The sequence below is a fragment of the Procambarus clarkii genome, chromosome 32 (assembly GCF_040958095.1).
Source record: "Procambarus clarkii isolate CNS0578487 chromosome 32, FALCON_Pclarkii_2.0, whole genome shotgun sequence".
In the NCBI taxonomy this organism is placed as follows: Eukaryota; Metazoa; Arthropoda; class Malacostraca; order Decapoda; family Cambaridae; genus Procambarus; species Procambarus clarkii.
In genome coordinates this window covers 42215490-42239407 of record NC_091181.1, presented here as the reverse complement: position 1 = coordinate 42239407, position 23918 = coordinate 42215490, and the positions used below count along the sequence as shown (strand labels likewise).

The 23918-nt window shown below is 45.1% G+C and overlaps 1 protein-coding gene across 1 annotated transcript; it reads right to left on the bottom strand.

The window, feature by feature from the left end:
- Positions 1-303: 303 nt before the first annotated feature.
- LOC138370549 (uncharacterized) lies at positions 304-948 on the bottom strand. Its single transcript, XM_069334934.1, has one exon. The coding sequence runs from the start codon at positions 946-948 to the stop codon at positions 304-306; it is 645 nt and encodes a 214-aa protein (XP_069191035.1).
- Positions 949-23918: the final 22970 nt, after the last annotated feature.

Genomic DNA, 23918 nt, shown 5'->3' with positions numbered 1-23918 from the left:
GTAAGTAAGTACTCAGGAGATAGTCAGCTTGTTGTGGGGGGTTGCATCCTGGACGGGGTCAGTGATTCGGCCTTGGGGGGATGGGGGGGGCATACTCGATGAAAGCCAAACGTGTATGAATACACTCTGGCGTTCTGTCCCTCAACACAGTGAATTAAAATTAGTTTAAGATATCATTTGACGTTTCTTGTTCTCTCTCCCTCCCGCGGAGACCCGGGGGTGGAGGGTTCAGGCTCCAGAGTGCTCTTATAACCTCCATTTCGTGAATAATGCATCACATTTTTTATAATCAAGTTCAGCCATTTAATTTTGGTATTTCATGTGGTCTTGGGTATGGTGCCGGGCTAGGCTATGATGGCTGATGTCCTCATCGTCCCAGGCTAGGCTATGATGGCTGATGTCCTCATCGTCCCAGGCTAGGCTATGATGGCTGATGTCCTCATCGTCCCAGGCTAGACTATGATGGCTGATGTCCTCATCATCCCAGGCTAGGCTATGATGGCTGATGTCCTCATCGTCCCAGGCTAGGCTATGATGGCTGATGTCCTCATCGTCCCAGGCTAGGCTATGATGGCTGATGTCCTCATCGTCCCAGGCTAGGCTATGATGGCTGATGTCCTCATCGTCCCAGGCTAGGCTATGATGGCTGATGTCCTCATCGTCCCAGGCTAGGCTATGATGGCTGATGTCCTCATCGTCCCAGGCTAGGCTATGATGGCTGATGTCCTCATCGTCCCAGGCTAGGCTATGATGGCTGATGTCCTCATCGTCCCAGGCTAGGCTATGATGGCTGATGTCCTCATCGTCCCAGGCTAGGCTATGATGGCTGATGTCCTCGTCGTCCCAGGCTAGGCTATGATGGCTGATATCCTCGTCGTCCCAGGCTAGGCTATGATGGCTGATATCCTCGTCGTCCCAGGCTAGGCTAAGATGGTGGATGCAGTTCATGTGAAGGTCGTGGGATGGACCATGGATGCTTTAAGACACATGTACACTACGTTTAAGGCTCTTATAAACAATATATCATAGTACTGATATATAACAGTTGATATATACTAATAGTTGTTGAGGTGGGAAATCTAACTCTTAATGTAAATAATATTTAATTAACTGAAATAGAAATATTCGAAGAACCATCCTCTGACAAAAGAGGGAAACAAATAAATAAAATAATGAAATGAATTTAGGAATCAGTGCCTCTGCGGAATTTTCTGACGCAATATCTCCATGCCAAGTAGGAAGAATTTGGCAAATAATACGCAGTAGGGAAAATATTTATTTCAATTAGTTCTACATGTTAGTAAATGCTGTGCTTAGCATGCAAATGACAATTATATGTTGGTTTATTTCCAATAGCTGATAAATAACAACATATTGGAGTGAACGATATGGACGAAAATGCAGAATTGAACCAGTGAAGAACAGGGGTGTCATAAGCACAATCAGAGAACACTATATAAACATCGGAGGTCCACGGTTGTTCAGCATCCTTCAAGCGGGTATAAAAAATATTGCCGGAACAACCGTGGACATCTTCAAGAGAAAACTAGAGAGTTCTTTAAAAAAAAGAGTGTTGGATCGACTGGGCTGTTGTGGATATGTGGATATGTAGTGGCTGTAGTGGATATAGTGTTGGGCCTGCGGGCCGCTCCATGTACAGCCTGTTGAACCAGGCTCTCACAAGTCAGGCCTGGCCCTTGGCCGGTCTTGGGTAGTAGAAGAACACCTAGAAACCCATCAAGCAGGTGTCAAGCAAGCAGGTATTGTCTACCGGTTCATACAATGCCTTACAAAACAAAGCACACCGTGTTATGCCCACGAAGAGAAAATCCTCTCATTGTTTTCACACAACACACAGACACACACACACACACACATATATATATATATATATATATATATATATGTCGTACCTAATAGCCAGAACGCACTTCTCAGCCTACTATTCAAGGCCCGATTTGCCTAATAAGCCAAGTTTTCATGAATTAATGTTTTTTCGTCTACCTAACCTACCTAACCTAACCTAACCTAGTTTTTTTTGGCTACCTAACCTAACCTTACCTATAAATATAGGTTAGGTTAGGTTAGGTAGGGTTGGTTAGGTTCGGTCATATATCTACGTTAATTTTAACTCCAATAAAAAAAAATTGACCTCATACATAGAGAAAAGGGTTGCTTTATCATTTCATAAGAAAAAAATTATAGTAAATATATTAATTCATGAAAACTTGGCTTATTAGGCAAATCGGGCCTTGAATAGTAGGCTCAGAAGTGAGTTCTGGCTACTAGGTACGACATATATATATATATATATATATATATATATATATATATATATATATATATATATATATATATATATATATAATGTATATATATATATGTCGTACCTAGTAGCCAGAACGCACTTCTCAGCCTACTATTCAAGGCCCGATATGCCTAATAAGCCAAGTTTTCCTGAATTAATATATTTTCTCTAATTTTTTTCTTATGACATGATAAAGCTACCCATTTAATTATGTGTGAAGTCAATTTTTTGTTATTGGAGTTAAAATTAACGTAGATATATGACCAAACCTAACCAACCCTACCTAACCTAACCTAACCTATCTTTATAGGTTAGGTAAGGTTAGGTAGCCGAAAACGTTAGGTTAGGTTAGGTTGGTTAGGTAGACGAAAAACCATTAATTCATGAAAACTTGGCTTATTAGGCAAATTGGGCCTTGCATAATAGGCTGAGAAGTGCGTTCTGGCTACTAGGTACGACATATATATATATATATATATATATATATATATATATATATATATATATATATATATATATATATATATATATATATATAATATATATATATATATATATATATATATATATATATATATATATATATATATATATATATATATATATATATATATATATATATATATATATATATATATATATATATAATATTTGTGAGGTATCTAGATCCCTCAGCTAGTTTTCCTACTTTCTAGATTAGGCTAGTCACTCTAGAAACTGAAGCTTTCAGAATAACATATGCTTGTTGGGTGTTGAATGAAAGCTCATGTTAAGGACTATCAGTTGGGACTGGTTAGAAGTCTGTGATTGCTCTGTAGAGAGAATTACAGAAATTTTCCTGTTTCTGTGAAATAGGATGGGAGTTGAGAGTGAAGTGGTGTAGGGAGGTACTTGACTCTCCCAACGGTTTTACAGGGGGGGGGGGGGGGGGACAGTGGGGTGAACGTTGCCCCCCCCACCATGTGAGACAGTACGCCACTGTCTCTTAGGCCTCCCCCTCCTTGTGACGTCACAGGACGCCCGAGGGTGACGGAGGCATATGATTGGGTCCGGCATGTGTGCTCCAAGCCTAGCTTTGGCGCGAAGTGTTGTGATTGGCAGCGGCATGAGGGAGCCGTGCCGGCTCCAAGCTGATTGGTCAAGACAAGGTAGGGAGAAGGTATGGGCATTTTGAGTTTCCCTAGCGCGGGAAATCATCAGTCTGAGCAGGGTAGCAGGTGGACTAGGACGTGTCTGGGTGGAGGGGGGGAGTTTTCCCCCTCCACCCCCGTTAATCGCGGACGTTACCGTGTTAACTAGCAGGGATGGCACCTCTGCTATCCCTGGTTGTGTCAAGGCCCAATTAGGTGAATTGGGGCCAAGGATTTATGGAAGAAACAGTAAAAAGCTAGAGAGACAGTTGACTGTGTTCACCAATGGGGCAGCTGGCAGAGCCTCATGGTGTAACAGGTGAGTCAAGTATCCTGTCTAGTGGCAATGGACAATTGGTGTTGGGCAGTGTAAGAGAGTGTGATATTACAGGCCCATGTTGGACTTTGCATTCCGCCAGGCTGCGTCAGTGTGGGGACGCCGCCGGCCATTGTCACCCTAGTGGAGAACAATGCAGGTTCTAGCTTGATGGGGTTAAGATTCCCCAGCCGCGTGGGTACTCCTGCGGGCGGCAGCCTGCCAGCCCGCGGCCACCCGTGGCCACCCGCGCGGCCAAACCCCACCCCCCCCTCTCTCAGCTCGGGAGGGGCGCTGTGGCCACATGCCTTGGCCACTTTCCCGGGACAGCCTAGGGCCACATCTTGTCGACGCATGAGGAGCAAGCAAGCTATTATCACCACACCAGAAATAAATATCTCTTTGATATCCCCAGGGTCAAACTTAATCTGTGTAAACACTCTATGCAAATTAAGGGACGTAGTCTATGGAACTCACTCCCTAGTGAATTGAAAAACTGTAAAACTTTTGCCTTATTTAAAAGCAAAACCAAAAAGTACCTAACTTCATCTTCTTAGTTTCCTACACTGAGCTTTAAATTTGCTCTGTACCTAGTGTTACCCAATCTCCTAATTTTTATGTAATATCAAACCTTATCATTGTGTTCATTGCTGTCTTCTTTTATGTGCTAGCCATATGCTGTATTGTGACTACCAATTTTTGTCAACTACCATTCAAGCTGTCATTGCAATCAATCTTATATTGTTTCTGCTGTATTGTGCCTACCAATTTGTTGTCAACTACCATTTTAAGCTGTCATTGCAATCAATCTTAGCTACCTATGTGCTTTAATATACTGTACCTACAATTTTCTCTCATCTTTTTTTTTTTTTTTTTTTTTTATTTCATGTAATCTGTTATCATTTTTTTGTCTATAAATTTTGCAAGTATTTACCTCCTTAAAATTTTCTTAGATTAAGGACCTGCCCGAACCTTGCGTGCTAGTGGCTTTACAAGACTGTAATTACCATATTTGTATCCTCACATTCCTTATGTACATTCTTGTATATGCATAAATAAATAAATAAATAAATAAATAAATAAATAAATAAATAAATAAATAAATAAATAAATAAATAAATAAATAAATAAATAAATAAATGTTGTCAGCTAGTGTGGTAATAACTTGGGAAAGGAGGAAATAATAAGGGAAAGAGGGCAGTAGAAATGAGTACTATTGCAGTGTGATGGGTACCGGTGGAAATTCCCGGTAAGAGTTATCTCAGAGCCTCACCAGGCTAGAGAAGCAGCTGAGTGACAGCTGTCAGTGGGATCCAGGTGTTTGATAGGGGCGGTACCTGGAGATAGATATTATACACGGGACCACACTGTATGTATAGTAGACTGACTAGAGTATGTAACCAGTCAGTGTAGAGATTTACCATATAAGTGATCCAGCCTGTCGATTCTATATAATCGTTCAGACTGGATTAATGCCATAGAGTACCGTAAAATTATAATCATTAGAGGTAGGCAGGGATGTCAGTGGGGACCCCTGAAGTCTGTGTAGTAGTTACATATTACTTGGTGATATCATTTTCATTGATTATGTGAATGCCATTTCTATGTGTTCATTTGCATGTTTATGTACTGTGTTGTGTGGTAAGTCAGTAGATGTGATTGCTGACTGATTGCCTAATGATGTCATTAGCATGTGGGGTATGCTGACGGCATCATTGTGTTGCAGGTTTGTGCAGTGTTGTTATCAGGTTATACAATATTATTGCCCCAGGAACTGTGTTGAGGGTTTAAGGGACCTCTAGTATTATTCAGGGGAATTCACAGTACTTAATGAGAGTGTAGCGAGTAGATTATCCCAATAATATACTCGCTCCAAATATAGTGTTAATATTCCTGTCAACCTTTGGAGATGAATGCGGTGAGGCGTTGCCCGGGCAGCACGGTGAGGTGTTGCCCGAGCAATATAAGCGGCAAGAATAGCAAACATTAACTAGTCTACTTTCAAGTGTGGTCTAGAGCAGACACTTGCGAGATACTGTACCGACGCTCAGTGCGCTCAACTCACACCAAAGTATCACCGGTGTACATTCTGTATATTCGACCAAATATATATATAGTATCTTAGTGTCTGTGTTTATTTGTCACCATACTTTACGTAACAATAGAACCGTTACAAGAGCAGGCAATTGATGGGTTAATTGTCTGGCTGAGGTATGTGTGTGTTCACAGTAGTCCTTTGCAATCGGGTGCAAGTAAAAGAGGGGGGTAGTAATATTAGTATACTTTTATGTGTTGCACAACCGTATGTCATTATTGTGTGGGCACAGTAATTAGCGAGTTGCAGTAGCCGCAACCATATGTGGGCAGTGCTTTTATGATGTTGCATGCCATTGTAGTGTGACCTATGTAATGCTGGGGTTACTTTGTTTCTTTAAGTTGTGTTGAGGACTTAAGGATTCAGTGAGTTAATTAAGTAAGGGGTAATTAACTGGATAAGGGGTGCACACTTAGTATTGTGGAGTGAGTGAGGGCTGTTAAGAGAGAACAGTGTTGAGCTTGTATGAGATACGTCTCGGGAGCAATTAATTGTCCATGTGACAACTAATTGACCACTCTAGCAAATTATGTAATTAGCCTTCTCATCATGAATTCACGTAGTGGGAGAGGATCTGTCAGAGTCTGTCAGTACTTGTGTTAACGTAATATGCTCGAGACTAATTACCTTTCAGGGGTATAGCAATTAGTGGCTCAGGTTAATTAGTGGAGTAATTAACATTGGAGAGCTCCAGTGACTCGGTAAAGCAAGGTCATGGAGCTAGCATAAGTCGTTGTATTAATCATATCCTGTCTGAGGACAGTGGATTATTGGCACATCTTGTTAATTAGGGTAATTAACTCCGTTCCCGTGAATTTACAGTGTTTGATGAGACCTGCTTAGGCAGTGCGGAGTGAGACGTATTTATGGATGATTAATTATCGGTCCTGGTGACAGTTAATTAATGGCTCAGAAGTAATTAGGGACTTAATTAGGGTAATTTACACTCACTAGTAATTTTTTGACACAGACTGTGGAGAAGCTACCAAGTTAGGGTAGGCTTAGTTAACGTAACTCAATGGGGATGTAATTAGTGGTCCGTTTGACCTTAATTGAGAATTACTCACTGAATACTTGCAAGGAGTCAAGTGTGATGTAATATAAGTTGAGTTATTGTTAACAAGAGAGAGACAAGTGTTAAAGATTAACGTAGAGTATCATCATGTTGTTGTCTAGTGGGAGACAATTGTTTGTGATTACCGTAGTACTTTGTTGCTGACTGCTGCGATCAGTCAATTAACGTAATTAATCACTTAAGGCAATTTCTTTTGGTTGTCGTCTGGTGACGAGAGTAGAGTCATCTAGGGATCTGTGGAGCTGTGTCCCAGAATCCTGCCTTGCCTGTCTTTGTTACTGTTTACAACAGGGCAACTTCTTGTTGGGAGTTGCAAAGAGTGTTCACACTGGGTTGTGATAGGGGGGAGTCACTGTTGGACTCCCGCCTAGTTACGTGGGTCTCTCCTGGGGGGGGCGGGAGGACCCCTAAGTTTGTGATTATAGTAGCTGTCAGGGAAACCGAGACACTATTGATTGCCTGCTTGTGTCTTTGTCTTCAGTGGATATCCTTCATTTGTTCAGTTAGTTCATGTTGTCAGCCCGAAGTGTCAGCAAGATGGAGCCTGCTGTCACTTCTCGAGGGGCTGTTGAATAGCTGTGTTGCAAATGCCACTTGTTGTACAATAACGTAACCATTCGCTGTGGTGTAACTTAGTCTGTGATATTTTTCTTTGTTTTGCAATATTGCGTCATCAGTGGGCACACCTGTGTTCAGGTTAGTTCAGTATGCAGCCTCACAGCAAGGGTTGCTATTTAGCTGTTTGTTATCGTGCCACTGGATTGACATTAACGTAACGTAAACTCGGTAATGTAGTAGTTAGTCTCTTGTTATTAATAAATTGTTATGTTATAGAAAACAGTCTTTGATGTCAACCCTTCAACCATATTATTCCACCATATTTCTGCATATTATTAAATGTTGATGTGATTTTGATAAGGCGGCTGTTCTTGGGAATTCGAATTCCAATTCATAGCGCCACATCAAATATAAATATTTGATTGTGAGAACCCGTCGGTTACCCTTTATTAGTTTTAACGTCCTGTTTAACTAGGAGGAGCCAGCGGCCTATTGTGGACAGGTTTTCACCCTTGGTGGTGGAGGCCTGGCGGTTTGCTCCCGCTTTTCCTTTTTCTACTGGACTCATGCTTAACTGCTGTGAGCAGACTTTAAACTTGTAGTCCACCTCCTAAGGGAGGTAGGCGTAGAGAAAAATCTCACAATATTTATATATATATATATATATATATATATATATATATATATATATATATATATATATATATATATATATAGGAGGAAGAGGGAGAGGCCTAGGGGACGGACGTGTGGCGGAGGAGCTGCTGCCTTCTCAGCCATTACCCTGAGACATCTTGGCCTCACCGTACCAAGACTCAACCATATTCACCGTGAATACACCAAGCAGACGGGGAAGTGGCCGGAAGTGCCTACTGTGTACCATCTATGTGAAAACTTATCAAAACAGGTGGGTTGGCAGTGTGGAGTCATGGAGGCTGGAGTGAGGGGCCAGGATGGACCCGCAGGCCTCCCATAGAGAGGGGAGGTGGGGGGTGAGTCAGGGGTGTTGTGTGGTCAGGAGAGAGAGGTGGGGGTTAAGCGTGTGCCAAATAGTGTTTTGTGTTTTTCTTTTTTGAAAGTTTTGTTGAACAAGTTACGTTGTCAGCGATAATTGGCGCAACATATCTATCATATTGTGTGTACATCACACGTGCAGTGAGTCAGATTACAAGTGTGTGATTCATTCATTATTGTGCAGTGATATACGGGGGAATTATACCAGTGTTAGTGTCGCCCTGACCCCCGCCCACACCCAGCGCCCAGGCCGGGAAGTACCTGCTCTCCCCCTCCTACCCACCCCACCACGTCGCCTCCCCACCCACGAGGCCACCTTACCACCCGCCCATAGAAGCCGGGAGGCTCTCATGTGTTTCTACGCCACCCACCCACCCAATGTATACCCACATATTGTGTAGTGGGTGTATACCCACACTTTGTATAGAGGTTATCTTGAGATGATTTCGGGGCTTTTTAGTGTCCCCGCGGCCCGGTCCTCGACCAGGCCTCCACCCCCAGGAAGCAGCCCGTGACAGCTGACTAACTCCCAGGTACCTATTTACTGCTAGGTAACAGGGGCATTCAGGGTGAAAGAAACTTTGCCCATTTGTTTCTGCCTCGTGCGGGAATCGAACCCGCGCCACAGAATTACGAGTCCTGCGCGTAATCCACCAGGCGACGAGGTGGTATATGTATTACCACTCATCTGAGTAGTAAGTGCCACGGCCAGCTGATCATCCCCCCAGCCTCCAACCGCCGCCCACCCTCCAGTCTCCACCCGCCGTCCACCCTCCCGCCCAGCGCCCGCCCAGCGCCCTCCCAGCGCCCGCCCATGTCGCAGCTCTCAACAGATTGCCAGGCTTCTCCAAGCCAAGATGAGCCATCAAGCAGGGGTAGACAAGGTAGATGTCAGACGTGTGACAGGGTATGCTATATCCGGTTGAGGGACGATAATGTGCGCATTCATTCCAACAACGGAGTCAGGTGTTTGGGTTCTGAGCGCCCTCCCAGGGAGAACACCAATCAACAGCCCACACCAGGTGCGCCTTCCCACTCGCGTGAGAAACACTCACAGCAGGAAGAGCAACAGTGGCATATCCGAGACATCAAAAATCAGAACATCAGTCACCAAGAAAATAGAAGAAGGAAACACTATCGGCGCAATACGAGTCATTACCAGTGAGGACTCAATTGCCGACAGAGATGCCGCAACAGCTCAAGCCCTAAGGGAGAAACACCCACCCAGGGCTCCGCGTGAGGACGACATTGTACAAGTGGGGGCTACCGGAGCAGAACCTCTCTGGGTGGCTGAATCTGTGGTCCATAAAGCAGCCATGTCCTTCCCTACAGGATCAGCAGGTGGGTTCACAGGACTAAAACCCAACCACCTCAAGCAAATGCTCAACCCTGCACTGGGTGACATTGCAAAGAACCTCTTGGTGGAACTAACCAGATTCACCAACACATGTCTAGCTGGCAACATACCAGCGTCCATAAGACCTATCTTTTTTGGAGCATCTCTCTGTGCTCTAAAGAAAAAGGATGGAGGGATCAGGCCAATAGCTGTGGGCAATTCTCTCCGGCGTCTCGTCGCAAAGGCAGCTGCAAGAACAGTTAGTGATGCAGCGGCCAACATGCTGAAGCCAAAACAGCTCGGGTTTGGCATTCCACAAGGGTGTGAGGCGGCAGCCCATGCAGCTCGAGCCTTCATCGCCAACATCACAGACGAAAAGGCCCTTATCAAGCTAGATTTCAAAAATGCCTTCAATTTGGTGCGGAGGGATGCTGTACTCCGTGTGGTTCATAGTCATTTCCCTTCCCTCTACCCTTTTGTACATTCATGCTACAATATGGATCTTAAGCTACTTTTTGGCGAACATGAAATTGACTCGCGAGAAGGCGTCCAACAAGGTGACCCCCTTGCTCCTCTCCTTTTCGCTTAGTCATCAAACAAGTCACAGAGGTCCTGTCCAGCGAGCTTAACATCTGGTTCTTGGATGATGGTACCCTAGCTGGTTCCCAAGACTCAATCCTGGAGGACATCAGAAAAATCCAGGAGCAAGGTGCTGTTTTAGGCCTCACCCTGAACCCTTCTAAATGTGAAATAATATGTTCCAACCAGGGAATCGTAGAGAGAATAGAGGGTCTTCTGCCAAATATCCATAAAACTAAACCTGAAGACAGCACACTCCTAGGAGCTCCCCTGGGGTTGAAAGCCATCGATGAGGTCCTTGATAAGAAAATCGCCGACCTTAAGAGGATGGATGCGAGGATTGAGGATATTTATGCTCATGATGCACTCTACCTCATCACCAGATGTCTGTCCCTCCCCAGGTTAACCTACTTTCTGAGGTGTTCACCATCTGACAGTAGCCAAAAACTAAGTGAGTATGACCGGTTACTGAAATCAATGCTAGAAAAAGCCCTTAACCTCTCTCTCGATGACCTACAGTGGAAACAAGCCTCTCTTCCCGTAAGACTTGGGGGCCTCGGAGTTCGAACAGCAACGCAAATCGCTGTTCCAGCCTTCCTGTCCTCCTTATCAGCATCCGACGACCTTGTGAAGGAAATTCTACCTGCCCACTTACATCAGCTGGCAGGTGTACATGATCCCAATTTTACACGCTGTGCCACAGAGTGGGCCTCTCGTGCAGGCCAATCACCTCAACTACCATCCCCAAAAGCCCACAAGCAATCCAGCTGGGATGGCCCCATTGTAGACCAAGTTGCTGCAGAGTGCCTGGGTGCTGCAACAACACAACACGACATTGCTCGCCTCACAGCAGTAGCAGCACCACATGCAGGGGATTTCCTGTTAGCAACCCCAATGTCGGCAACTGGCACGCGTCTCACACCACACGCCCTCCGTATTGCTGTGGCCCTCCGCCTTGCTGCCCCAATCCACACCAGATATAGGTGTATTTGCGGCGAGGTGGTGGCTGACAGGTACGGCCACCATGGCCTACTCTGCCAAAGCACAGGGGGATGGCACTCGAGGCACAGTGAAGTTAACGACATCATCAAGAGGAGCCTCACCACAGCTGGTTGCCCAGCTGAAAGAGAGCCTCGTTACCTAACGCCCCGTAACTCTGATACTCTTATTGGTCGCCCGGATGGTATCACAGTGAACCCCTGGAAGAATGGCAAGCAGTTGGTATAGGACTACACGTGCGTATCAACCCTGGCTAACACCTACATTAACCTCAGTGTTGCACAACCAGGTGGCGCTGCCACCCACAGGGAAGCAGCCAAATCTCGTAAGTATAGAGAACTGGATCACCACTACAATTTTGTCCCCATTGCTTCTGAGACACTCGGCGCCTGGGGTAAAAGTGCTACCAGTATTTTTAAGGAACTGGGTTCTAGGCTCATTGAAACAACAAGGGACCCAAGAGCTGCAAGCTTTCTTTTCCAGCGCCTCAGTGTGGCGATACAGAGGGAAAATGCGCACTGCATCCAGGGTTCCTGCCCGCCATCTGAGGAGCTGGAGGAACTCGACAACCTATGATAACCATCTTTGTAACCCATATGTAACTCCTTTTTTGTAACAAAGTTCAAATAAAGTAAATATATATGTGTACATACAAAAGAATGGGGGTGGTAGGAGAAGATAATATTAGTGTTCAGTGAGAAACCACAAGGTCTCCTCTGAATACTTTTTATTTTCTTCTCCGAAGCTATGGGTCCCCACATTGGCACCAGAGGTGGTACCCTCACAAATTTATATATATATATATATATATATATATATATATATATATATATATATATATATATATATATATATATTAGTATATTTTGGTAGCAGTCATTGCAGTATATACCATGCAGTATACATGGTAGCAGTATATTTTGGTAGCTGTAGACATATATCATTAAATATGACCGAAAAAGTAAGATTAATAATTCTAACACGAATTTTCTCTATGTTTCTTATATTCTTTTTCACTGTTGATGGTAACTGAAAAATCAATTCTCCAAAATTCATTTTTATTTCTAGTCTGACGCGACACTTGAACGCGTTTTGTAAAACTTATTACATTTTCAAAGACTTTAGTTTACACACATACAACTATACCTGAACAGAGTTTAAAACAGCTTCGATTTTTTATACCTGCATTTGGGTGAGGTGATATGTTACAACAGTTTTGGATGAGGTGAAAACAAACTTTCAACACAACACAGAACACGAAACAATGGGTATAATATTTTGTAAGTTAAAGGGAAGAATGGAAGTAACTGCAAAGGGCCTATTGGCCCATATTTCTTGATGCTTCTATATTGGTGCGGAATCTTGAAGTGGGTAGAATATAGTTGTGCATTAATTGGCTGTTGATTGCTGGTGTCAATTTCTTAATGTGTAGTGCCTCGCAGATATCTAGCCGCCTGCTATCGCTCTATCTATCGATGATTTCCGTGTTTTTTGTTAAGACTTCTCTGGTGATGGTCTGGTTGTGGGAAGAGATTATATGTTCCTTAATGGAACCCCATTATGTCGGGGCCCCCTGTGAGGATATCGAGCAACACCTCGACATCCTCACAGATCGACATCACCTCAGCACCGAAACCAGGATAATCAAGAAACTAACAACGTTATATGGAGGACCTATGGCAATTCCACGACCATGAGACGGCTTCCTGAACCTTGCAGGAATCAACCTCACTGAGGACCAAGTCACTCTCCTAAATCTGGGTATAAACTGTCACGTTATGTCCAGACCAAGTGAGATGGCCCAGAAAGTGGAGTTGGAGATCCTGTTGGACGACATATTCGACCTCGAGACACAAAAGAAGGTCACCACCAAAGACACCTTATAAGCAGAACTTATTGCGGAAGGAGGAAAGAATCGAGGCAATTACAGAAGCACCATACTGTCCCACGAGCTGAAAGCGGCAGCTAAGAGCCTTCGTGAGAACAAGGAGATAGTCGTCAGCAGAGGTGACAAGTCGCCAATATACGTCATTCTTAAAAAAGACGAATATCTGGCGAAAATGAACCTCATTCTCTCTGACCAAACTAAATTCCAAAGGGTAACGAAGGACACTACAGCCGAATTGAAGGCAAAGGTCAACAAATTAATCGAAACTGTGAATGCCAAGAAATCCGGACTCCACTTGCCAAAGCTTATTGGGGAATATAAGCCTGGATACACCTATGTAAATGTCAAGACACATAAGCCTGGAAACCCACTTCGGCCAATCATTAGCCAAATACCCACACCCAGGTACAGACTGGCGAAGCGACTCAACGGCTTGCTGACTCCTTATGTCCCTTGCACCTTCAGCCTGAAGTCTCCAAAGGAATTTGTTGACTTGCTGCGGGGAACACAGGCCACAGGGATAAGAGCCTCGTTGGACGTAGAATCACTGTTTACCAACGTACCTGTGGATGAAACATTCGGGATGATAGCGGACAGAGTGTATCGTGATCTGGCCTGTACTCCTCTTGACATACCAGAAAACATTCTAAGGAAACTACTCCAAGCTTGTACTAAAGAGGCACCCTTCTTGAGCCCGGATGGGCACATGTATATGCAAGTAGATGGGATCGCCATGGGTTCTCCCCTAGGTGTCCTGTTTGCGAACTTCTACATGGGTACCATCGAACGAAAGGTCTTAGTCGACATGAACTTGAAACCGGCCATATACTGCAGGTATGTTGACGACATTTTTACACAGGTACCTGATGTCAGACATCTGCAGGAGCTGAAGGAGGCATTTGAGCGGAATTCTGTGTTGCGGTTCACTTACGAGATAGAGAAGGATGGTGTTATAGAATTGGTGGGGCTGCTATGGGGGATCTAATATTACATGGAAGCAGGGGCAGTAGTTAGCATTAAGGGTTATCAAATATGGAAGATCTCAAAGGCCCGGCCACCCACTATATAGAAATATATAGGAATAACCTTGTAGTGGCTTATTACAGCAATAGTCAGCCTAGAGGTTTATCATGGATCTCCTACACAGGAAAAATGGATACTCCTTTACTAACCTACTTATTTATTAACCCCTTAACAACCCCCCATATACATTCACATCAATAACAATAATAATAATTACTTTACCACACTATCTTACGTTAAAAGCCTTGGTTCACTTAAGCAGGATACAAGGTTTACACTCAGAACAAGCTAGGGTAAAGTACTACTAGTGAAGAGCTAGAGGCTTTAGTCAGCTTAGGGTAGGGAGACCACGTGGTTCCACTTGGACCCCTTTTAGAATAACTAGTAATACAAACACTAGGAACACCTAATTCAAACAAAGTATAATACTCTACACATTAGAACACGCCTATGCCAGACAATGAGAACTTTACACAGTATACTTAGCTGGGTTTCAGCCCACAGAAATAAAGAAACGAGAGGAGGAAGAGGAGCGTCCTTTCACTACAGAAAGCCAGCAGAGAAGCACGCTTCTCGCATCTCCTTCCCAGCTCACTCGCTGCCAGTAGACTGCTCAACTAATCGTACAGCAATCCTATCCCAAGTTTACTCAGATTTACTTTACACTTGATTAGAAAGTATTAGTAAACATAGTTGTTGCCTATTTTATTATTTAATAATCAACCCCCAGCTCAGTCTTTAAATGCTCTGTGAGAAACAAGAATAGTCTTATGTCTGGCACGGAAGATACAAACAACTGCATCTCGTGATGCGTTTCCCTACTATAAGGCAGTTTATTTAGTTCATTTTTGACCTCTGGTTTCCCCTGAGGAACCCAGGGTCGTAACAGATGGGAAGCTCCCCTTTCTAGATGTAACAGTCATGGAAAGGAGCGGAGGTTTCCACACTACAGTCCACACTAAGGAAACAAACATAGGAATGTGCCTCAATGCCAACAGTGACTGCCCTGACAGGTACAAGAGGAGTGTCGTTAGCGCTTATGTCGACCGTGCTCTCAGCCACAGCTCAGGATGGAAGCAAGTCGATGAAGAACTCTGTAGGGTAAGGCAGGTCCTAGTCAACAACGACGTCTCCAATGGTTTCGTCGAAGACATCATAAGAAGGAAAGTGAAACGCCATGCAACCTCTGAAGAGACAACCAACACAACACCTATACCCCCTATTAGACTATTTTACAGGAACTTCTTTTTCACAACTCCAAAAACGGAGGAAAGGGTCCTGAAAGATATTGTTAATAGAAACGTTATCCCTACAGACAAAAATCAGAGGATACAACTGACTATTTACTATAAAACCAGAAAAACGGCCAGCCTACTCATGAGAAACTCTCCAGACACAAAACAGAACGCTTTAAAAGAGACTAACGTCGTCTATGCCTTCAAATGCCCTCTTGGGGACTGTAAGCTCCAAAAAACCCAGTATATAGGCAAGACAACAACATCTCTTTCTAGGCGTTTAACGATGCATAAGCAACAGGGCTCCATTAAGGAACATATAATCTCTTCCCACAACCAAACCATCGCCAGAGAAATCCTAGTAAACAACACAGAAATCATCGATAGATACAGTGATAGGCGGCTTGACGTTTGCGAGGCATTACACATCAAGAAGTCAACACCAGCAATCAACAGCCAATTAATGCACAACTATGTTCTACCCACCTCAAGACTCCGCTCCAATATAGAAGCATCAAGAAATATGGACCAATAGGCTTTCTACAATCACTTCTATTCAATACCCATTGTTTCATGTTCTGACTTGTGTTGATGAAATTAATACCTTATTAAATACCACCTCACCCCATCCACCTCACTCAAATGTAGATATAAACAAAATCGGAGATGTTCTATTCTATTCAGTAAGTTCTATTCAGTTGTGTATATGTTAACTAAAGTCTTTGAAAATGTAATAAGTTTTACGAAACGCGCTCAAGTGTCGCGTCAGACTAGAAATAAAAATGAATTTTGGAGAATTGATTTTTGAATTACCTCCAACAGTGAAAAGAAATGTACGAAAGATTGAGAAAATTCGTGTTAGAATTATTAATCTTACTTTTTCGGTCATATTTAATAATATATATATATATATATATATATATATATATATATATATAACTGAAAACTCACACCCCAGAAGTGACTCGAACCCATACTCCCAGGAGCCACGCAACTGGTATGTACAAGACGCCTTAATCCACTTGACCATCACGACCGGACAAAATGAGGTGATAGCCGAGGCTATTTGAACCACCCCACCGCCGGCACTCGGATAGTAATCTTGGGCATAGCATTTTACCAAATCACCTCATTCTTTGGGGCACACGTGAGGAACACAAATGCGAACAAGCCTGAATGGTCCCCAGGACAATATGCAACTGAAAACTCACACCCCAGAAGTGACTCGAACCCATACTCCCAGGAGCCACGCAACTGGTATGTACAAGACGCCTTAATCCACTTGACCATCACGACCGGACAAAATGAGGTGATAGCCGAGGCTATTTGAACCACCCCACCGCCGGCACTCGGATAGTAATCTTGGGCATAGCATTTTACCAAATCACCTCATTCTTTGGGGCACACGTGAGGAACACAAATGCGAACAAGCCTGAATGGTCCCCAGGACAATATGCAACTGAAAACTCACACCCCAGAAGTGACTCGAACCCATACTCCCAGGAGCCACGCAACTGGTATGTACAAGACGCCTTAATCCACTTGACCATCACGACCGGACAAAATGAGGTGATAGCCGAGGCTATTTGAACCACCCCACCGCCGGCACTCGGATAGTAATCTTGGGCATAGCATTTTACCAAATCACCTCATTCTTTGGGGCACACGTGAGGAACACAAATGCGAACAAGCCTGAATGGTCCCCAGGACAATATGCAACTGAAAACTCACACCCCAGAAGTGACTCGAACCCATACTCCCAGGAGCCACGCAACTGGTATGTACAAGACGCCTTAATCCACTTGACCATCACGACCGGACAAAATGAGGTGATAGCCGAGGCTATTTGAACCACCCCACCGCCGGCACTCGGATAGTAATCTTGGGCATAGCATTTTACCAAATCACCTCATTCTTTGGGGCACACGTGAGGAACACAAATGTGAACAAGCCTGAATGGTCCCCAGGACAATGTGCAACTGAAAACTCACACCCCAGAAGTGACTCGAACCCATACTCCCAGGAGCCACGCAACTGGTATGTACAAGACGCCTTAATCCACTTGACCATCACGACCGGACAAAATGAGGTGATAGCCGAGGCTATTTGAACCACCCCACCGCCGGCACTCGGATAGTAATCTTGGGCATAGCATTTTACCAAATCACCTCATTCTTTGGGGCACACGTGAGGAACACAAATGCGAACAAGCCTGAATGGTCCCCAGGACAATATGCAACTGAAAACTCACACCCCAGAAGTGACTCGAACCCAAACTCCCAGGAGCCACGCAACTGGTATGTACAAGACGCCTTAATCCACTTGACCATCACGACCGGACAAAATGAGGTGATAGCCGAGGCTATTTGAACCACCCCACCGCCGGCACTCGGATAGTAATCTTGGGCATAGCATTTTACCAAATCACCTCATTCTTTGGGGCACACGTGAGGAACACAAATGCGAACAAGCCTGAATGGTCCCCAGGACAATATGCAACTGAAAACTCACACCCCAGAAGTGACTCGAACCCATACTCCCAGGAGCCACGCAACTGGTATGTACAAGACGCCTTAATCCACTTGACCATCACGACCGGACAAAATGAGGTGATAGCCGAGGCTATTTGAACCACCCCACCGCCGGCACTCGGATAGTAATCTTGGGCATAGCATTTTACCAAATCACCTCATTCTTTGGGGCACACGTGAGGAACACAAATGCGAACAAGCCTGAATGGTCCCCAGGACAATATGCAACTGAAAACTCACACCCCAGAAGTGACTCGAACCCATACTCCCAGGAGCCACGCAACTGGTATGTACAAGACGCCTTAATCCACTTGACCATCACGACCGGACAAAATGAGGTGATAGCCGAGGCTATTTGAACCACCCCACCGCCGGCACTCGGATAGTAATCTTGGGCATAGCATTTTACCAAATCACCTCATTCTTTGGGGCACACTTGAGGAACACAAATGCGAACAAGCCTGAATGGTCCCCAGGACAATATGCAACTGAAAACTCACACCCCAGAAGTGACTCGAACCCATACTCCCAGGAGCCACGCAACTGGTATGTACAAGACGCCTTAATCCACTTGACCATCACGACCGGACAAAATGAGGTGATAGCCGAGGCTATTTGAACCACCCCACCGCCGGCACTCGGATAGTAATCTTGGGCATAGCATTTTACCAAATCACCTCATTCTTTGGGGCACACGTGAGGAACACAAATGCGAACAAGCCTGAATGGTCCCCAGGACAATATGCAACTGAAAACTCACACCCCAGAAGTGACTCGAACCCATACTCCCAGGAGCCACGCAACTGGTATGTACAAGACGCCTTAATCCACTTGACCATCACGACCGGACAAAATGAGGTGATAGCCGAGGCTATTTGAACCACCCCACCGCCGGCACTCGGATAGTAATCTTGGGCATAGCATTTTACCAAATCACCTCATTCTTTGGGGCACACGTGAGGAACACAAATGCGAACAAGCCTGAATGGTCCCCAGGACAATATGCAACTGAAAACTCACACCCCAGAAGTGACTCGAACCCATACTCCCAGGAGCCACGCAACTGGTATGTACAAGACGCCTTAATCCACTTGACCATCACGACCGGACAAAATGAGGTGATAGCCGAGGCTATTTGAACCACCCCACCGCCGGCACTCGGATAGTAATCTTGGGCATAGCATTTTAGCCTCGGCTATCACCTCATTTTGTCCGGTCGTGATGGTCAAGTGGATTAAGGCGTCTTGTACATACCAGTTGCGTGGCTCCTGGGAGTATGGGTTCGAGTCACTTCTGGGGTGTGAGTTTTCAGTTGCATATTGTCCTGGGGACCATTCAGGCTTGTTCGCATTTGTGTTCCTCACGTGTGCCCCAAAGAATGAGGTGATTTGGTAAAATGCTATGCCCAAGATTACTATCCGAGTGCCGGCGGTGGGGTGGTTCAAATAGCCTCGGCTATCACCTCATTTTGTCCGGTCGTGATGGTCAAGTGGATTAAGGCGTCTTGTACATTCCAGTTGCGTGGCTCCTGGGAGTATGGGTTCGAGTCACTTCTGGGGTGTGAGTTTTCAGTTGCATATTGTCCTGGGGACCATTCAGGCTTGTTCGCATTTGTGTTCCTCACGTGTGCCCCAAAGAATGAGGTGATTTGGTAAAATGCTATGCCCAAGATTACTATCCGAGTGCCGGCGGTGGGGTGGTTCAAATAGCCTCGGCTATCACCTCATTTTGTCCGGTCGTGATGGTCAAGTGGATTAAGGCGTCTTGTACATACCAGTTGCGTGGCTCCTGGGAGTATGGGTTCGAGTCACTTCTGGGGTGTGAGTTTTCAGTTGCATATTGTCCTGGGGACCATTCAGGCTTGTTCGCATTTGTGTTCCTCACGTGTGCCCCAAAGAATGAGGTGATTTGGTAAAATGCTATGCCCAAGATTACTATCCGAGTGCCGGCGGTGGGGTGGTTCAAATAGCCTCGGCTATCACCTCATTTTGTCCGGTCGTGATGGTCAAGTGGATTAAGGCGTCTTGTACATACCAGTTGCGTGGCTCCTGGGAGTATGGGTTCGAGTCACTTCTGGGGTGTGAGTTTTCAGTTGCATATTGTCCTGGGGACCATTCAGGCTTGTTCGCATTTGTGTTCCTCACGTGTGCCCCAAAGAATGAGGTGATTTGGTAAAATGCTATGCCCAAGATTACTATCCGAGTGCCGGCGGTGGGGTGGTTCAAATAGCCTCGGCTATCACCTCATTTTGTCCGGTCGTGATGGTCAAGTGGATTAAGGCGTCTTGTACATACCAGTTGCGTGGCTCCTGGGAGTATGGGTTCGAGTCACTTCTGGGGTGTGAGTTTTCAGTTGCATATTGTCCTGGGGACCATTCAGGCTTGTTCGCATTTGTGTTCCTCACGTGTGCCCCAAAGAATGAGGTGATTTGGTAAAATGCTATGCCCAAGATTACTATCCGAGTGCCGGCGGTGGGGTGGTTCAAATAGCCTCGGCTATCACCTCATTTTGTCCGGTCGTGATGGTCAAGTGGATTAAGGCGTCTTGTACATACCAGTTGCGTGGCTCCTGGGAGTATGGGTTCGAGTCACTTCTGGGGTGTGAGTTTTCAGTTGCATATTGTCCTGGGGACCATTCAGGCTTGTTCGCATTTGTGTTCCTCACGTGTGCCCCAAAGAATGAGGTGATTTGGTAAAATGCTATGCCCAAGATTACTATCCGAGTGCCGGCGGTGGGGTGGTTCAAATAGCCTCGGCTATCACCTCATTTTGTCCGGTCGTGATGGTCAAGTGGATTAAGGCGTCTTGTACATACCAGTTGCGTGGCTCCTGGGAGTATGGGTTCGAGTCACTTCTGGGGTGTGAGTTTTCAGTTGCATATTGTCCTGGGGACCATTCAGGCTTTTTCGCATTTGTGTTCCTCACGTGTGCCCCAAAGAATGAGGTGATTTGGTAAAATGCTATGCCCAAGATTACTATCCGAGTGCCGGCGGTGGGGTGGTTCAAATAGCCTCGGCTATCACCTCATTTTGTCCGGTCGTGATGGTCAAGTGGATTAAGGCGTCTTGTACATACCAGTTGCGTGGCTCCTGGGAGTATGGGTTCGAGTCACTTCTGGGGTGTGAGTTTTCAGTTGCATATTGTCCTGGGGACCATTCAGGCTTGTTCGCATTTGTGTTCCTCACGTGTGCCCCAAAGAATGAGGTGATTTGGTAAAATGCTATGCCCAAGATTACTATCCGAGTGCCGGCGGTGGGGTGGTTCAAATAGCCTCGGCTATCACCTCATTTTGTCCGGTCGTGATGGTCAAGTGGATTAAGGCGTCTTGTACATACCAGTTGCGTGGCTCCTGGGAGTATGGGTTCGAGTCACTTCTGGGGTGTGAGTTTTCAGTTGCATATTGTCCTGGGGACCATTCAGGCTTGTTCGCATTTGTGTTCCTCACGTGTGCCCCAAAGAATGAGGTGATTTGGTAAAATGCTATGCCCAAGATTACTATCCGAGTGCCGGCGGTGGGGTGGTTCAAATAGCCTCGGCTATCACCTCATTTTGTCCGGTCGTGATGGTCAAGTGGATTAAGGCGTCTTGTACATACCAGTTGCGTGGCTCCTGGGAGTATGGGTTCGAGTCACTTCTGGGGTGTGAGTTTTCAGTTGCATATTGTCCTGGGGACCATTCAGGCTTGTTCGCATTTGTGTTCCTCACGTGTGCCCCAAAGAATGAGGTGATTTGGTAAAATGCTATGCCCAAGATTACTATCCGAGTGCCGGCGGTGGGGTGGTTCAAATAGCCTCGGCTATCACCTCATTTTGTCCGGTCGTGATGGTCAAGTGGATTAAGGCGTCTTGTACATACCAGTTGCGTGGCTCCTGGGAGTATGGGTTCGAGTCACTTCTGGGGTGTGAGTTTTCAGTTGCATATTGTCCTGGGGACCATTCAGGCTTGTTCGCATATATATATATATATATATATATATATATATATATATATATATATATATATATATATATTGTATATATATATATATGAATGAAAACTCACACCCCAGAAGTGACTCGAACCCATACTCCCAGAAGCAACGCAACTGGTAACTACAGGGCGCCTTAATCCGCTTGACCATCACGGCCGTCAAAAGGAAGTGATAGCCGAGGCTATTTGAGCCACTTCCCCGACGGCAACTCGGATGGTAATCTTGGGCATAGCATTTCACCAAATCACCTCATTCTTTGGGGCACACGTGAGGAACACAAATGCGAACAAGCCTGAATGGTCCCCAGGACTATATGCGAATGAAAACTCACACCCCAGAAGTGACTCGAACCCATACTCCCAGAAGCAACGCAACTGGTAACTACAGGGCGCCTTAATCCGCTTGACCATCACGGCCGTCAAAAGGAAGTGATAGCCGAGGCTATTTGAGCCACTTCCCCGACGGCAACTCGGATGGTAATCTTGGGCATAGCATTTCACCAAATCACCTCATTCTTTGGGGCACACGTGAGGAACACAAATGCGAACAAGCCTGAATGGTCCCCAGGACTATATGCGAATGAAAACTCACACCCCAGAAGTGACTCGAACCCATACTCCCAGAAGCAACGCAACTGGTAACTACAGGGCGCCTTAATCCGCTTGACCATCACGGCCGTCAAAAGGAAGTGATAGCCGAGGCTATTTGAGCCACTTCCCCGACGGCAACTCGGCCTATCACTTCCTTTTGACGGCCGTGATGGTCAAGCGGATTAAGGCGCCCTGTAGTTACCAGTTGCGTTGCTTCTGGGAGTATGGGTTCGAGTCACTTCTGGGGTGTGAGTTTTCATTCGCATATAGTCCTGGGGACCATTCAGGCTTGTTCGCATTTGTGTTCCTCACGTGTGCCCCAAAGAATGAGGTGATTTGGTGAAATGCTATGCCCAAGATTACCATCCGAGTTGCCGTCGGGGAAGTGGCTCAAATAGCCTCGGCTATCACTTCCTTTTGACGGCCGTGATGGTCAAGCGGATTAAGGCGCCCTGTAGTTACCAGTTGCGTTGCTTCTGGGAGTATGGGTTCGAGTCACTTCTGGGGTGTGAGTTTTCATTCGCATATAGTCCTGGGGACCATTCAGGCTTGTTCGCATTTGTGTTCCTCACGTGTGCCCCAAAGAATGAGGTGATTTGGTGAAATGCTATGCCCAAGATTACCATCCGAGTTGCCGTCGGGGAAGTGGCTCAAATAGCCTCGGCTATCACTTCCTTTTGACGGCCGTGATGGTCAAGCGGATTAAGGCGCCCTGTAGTTACCAGTTGCGTTGCTTCTGGGAGTATGGGTTCGAGTCACTTCTGGGGTGTGAGTTTTCATTCGCATATAGTCCTGGGGACCATTCAGGCTTGTTCGCATATATATATATATATATATATATATATATATATATATATATATATATATATATATATACAATATATATATATATATATATATATATATATATATATATATATATATATATATATATATATATATATATATATGTGTGTGTGTGTGTGTGTGTGTAATGGCTGAGTGATAGCTGGTGTACAAGACCATATATGACAGATTTTCATGTATGATATATAGTTTTCCTTTTTTTTATTTTTATAACCACGAAAATCCTCTATAGTATGATTATACAAAATTACCTACTGCTCTGCTCTAGCAATTAACTAAGACATCAAGAAACACTGCGTTCCTGTAAAATGTGATGTTTAAGGTTAATAAACGGTGGGAAATGTCAGCATTGTAGAGAAATGCCCGACAGACCACAGGAACATTATCTAACACAGTGCACAGTTACAAACCCAGTAAGATTTTAAA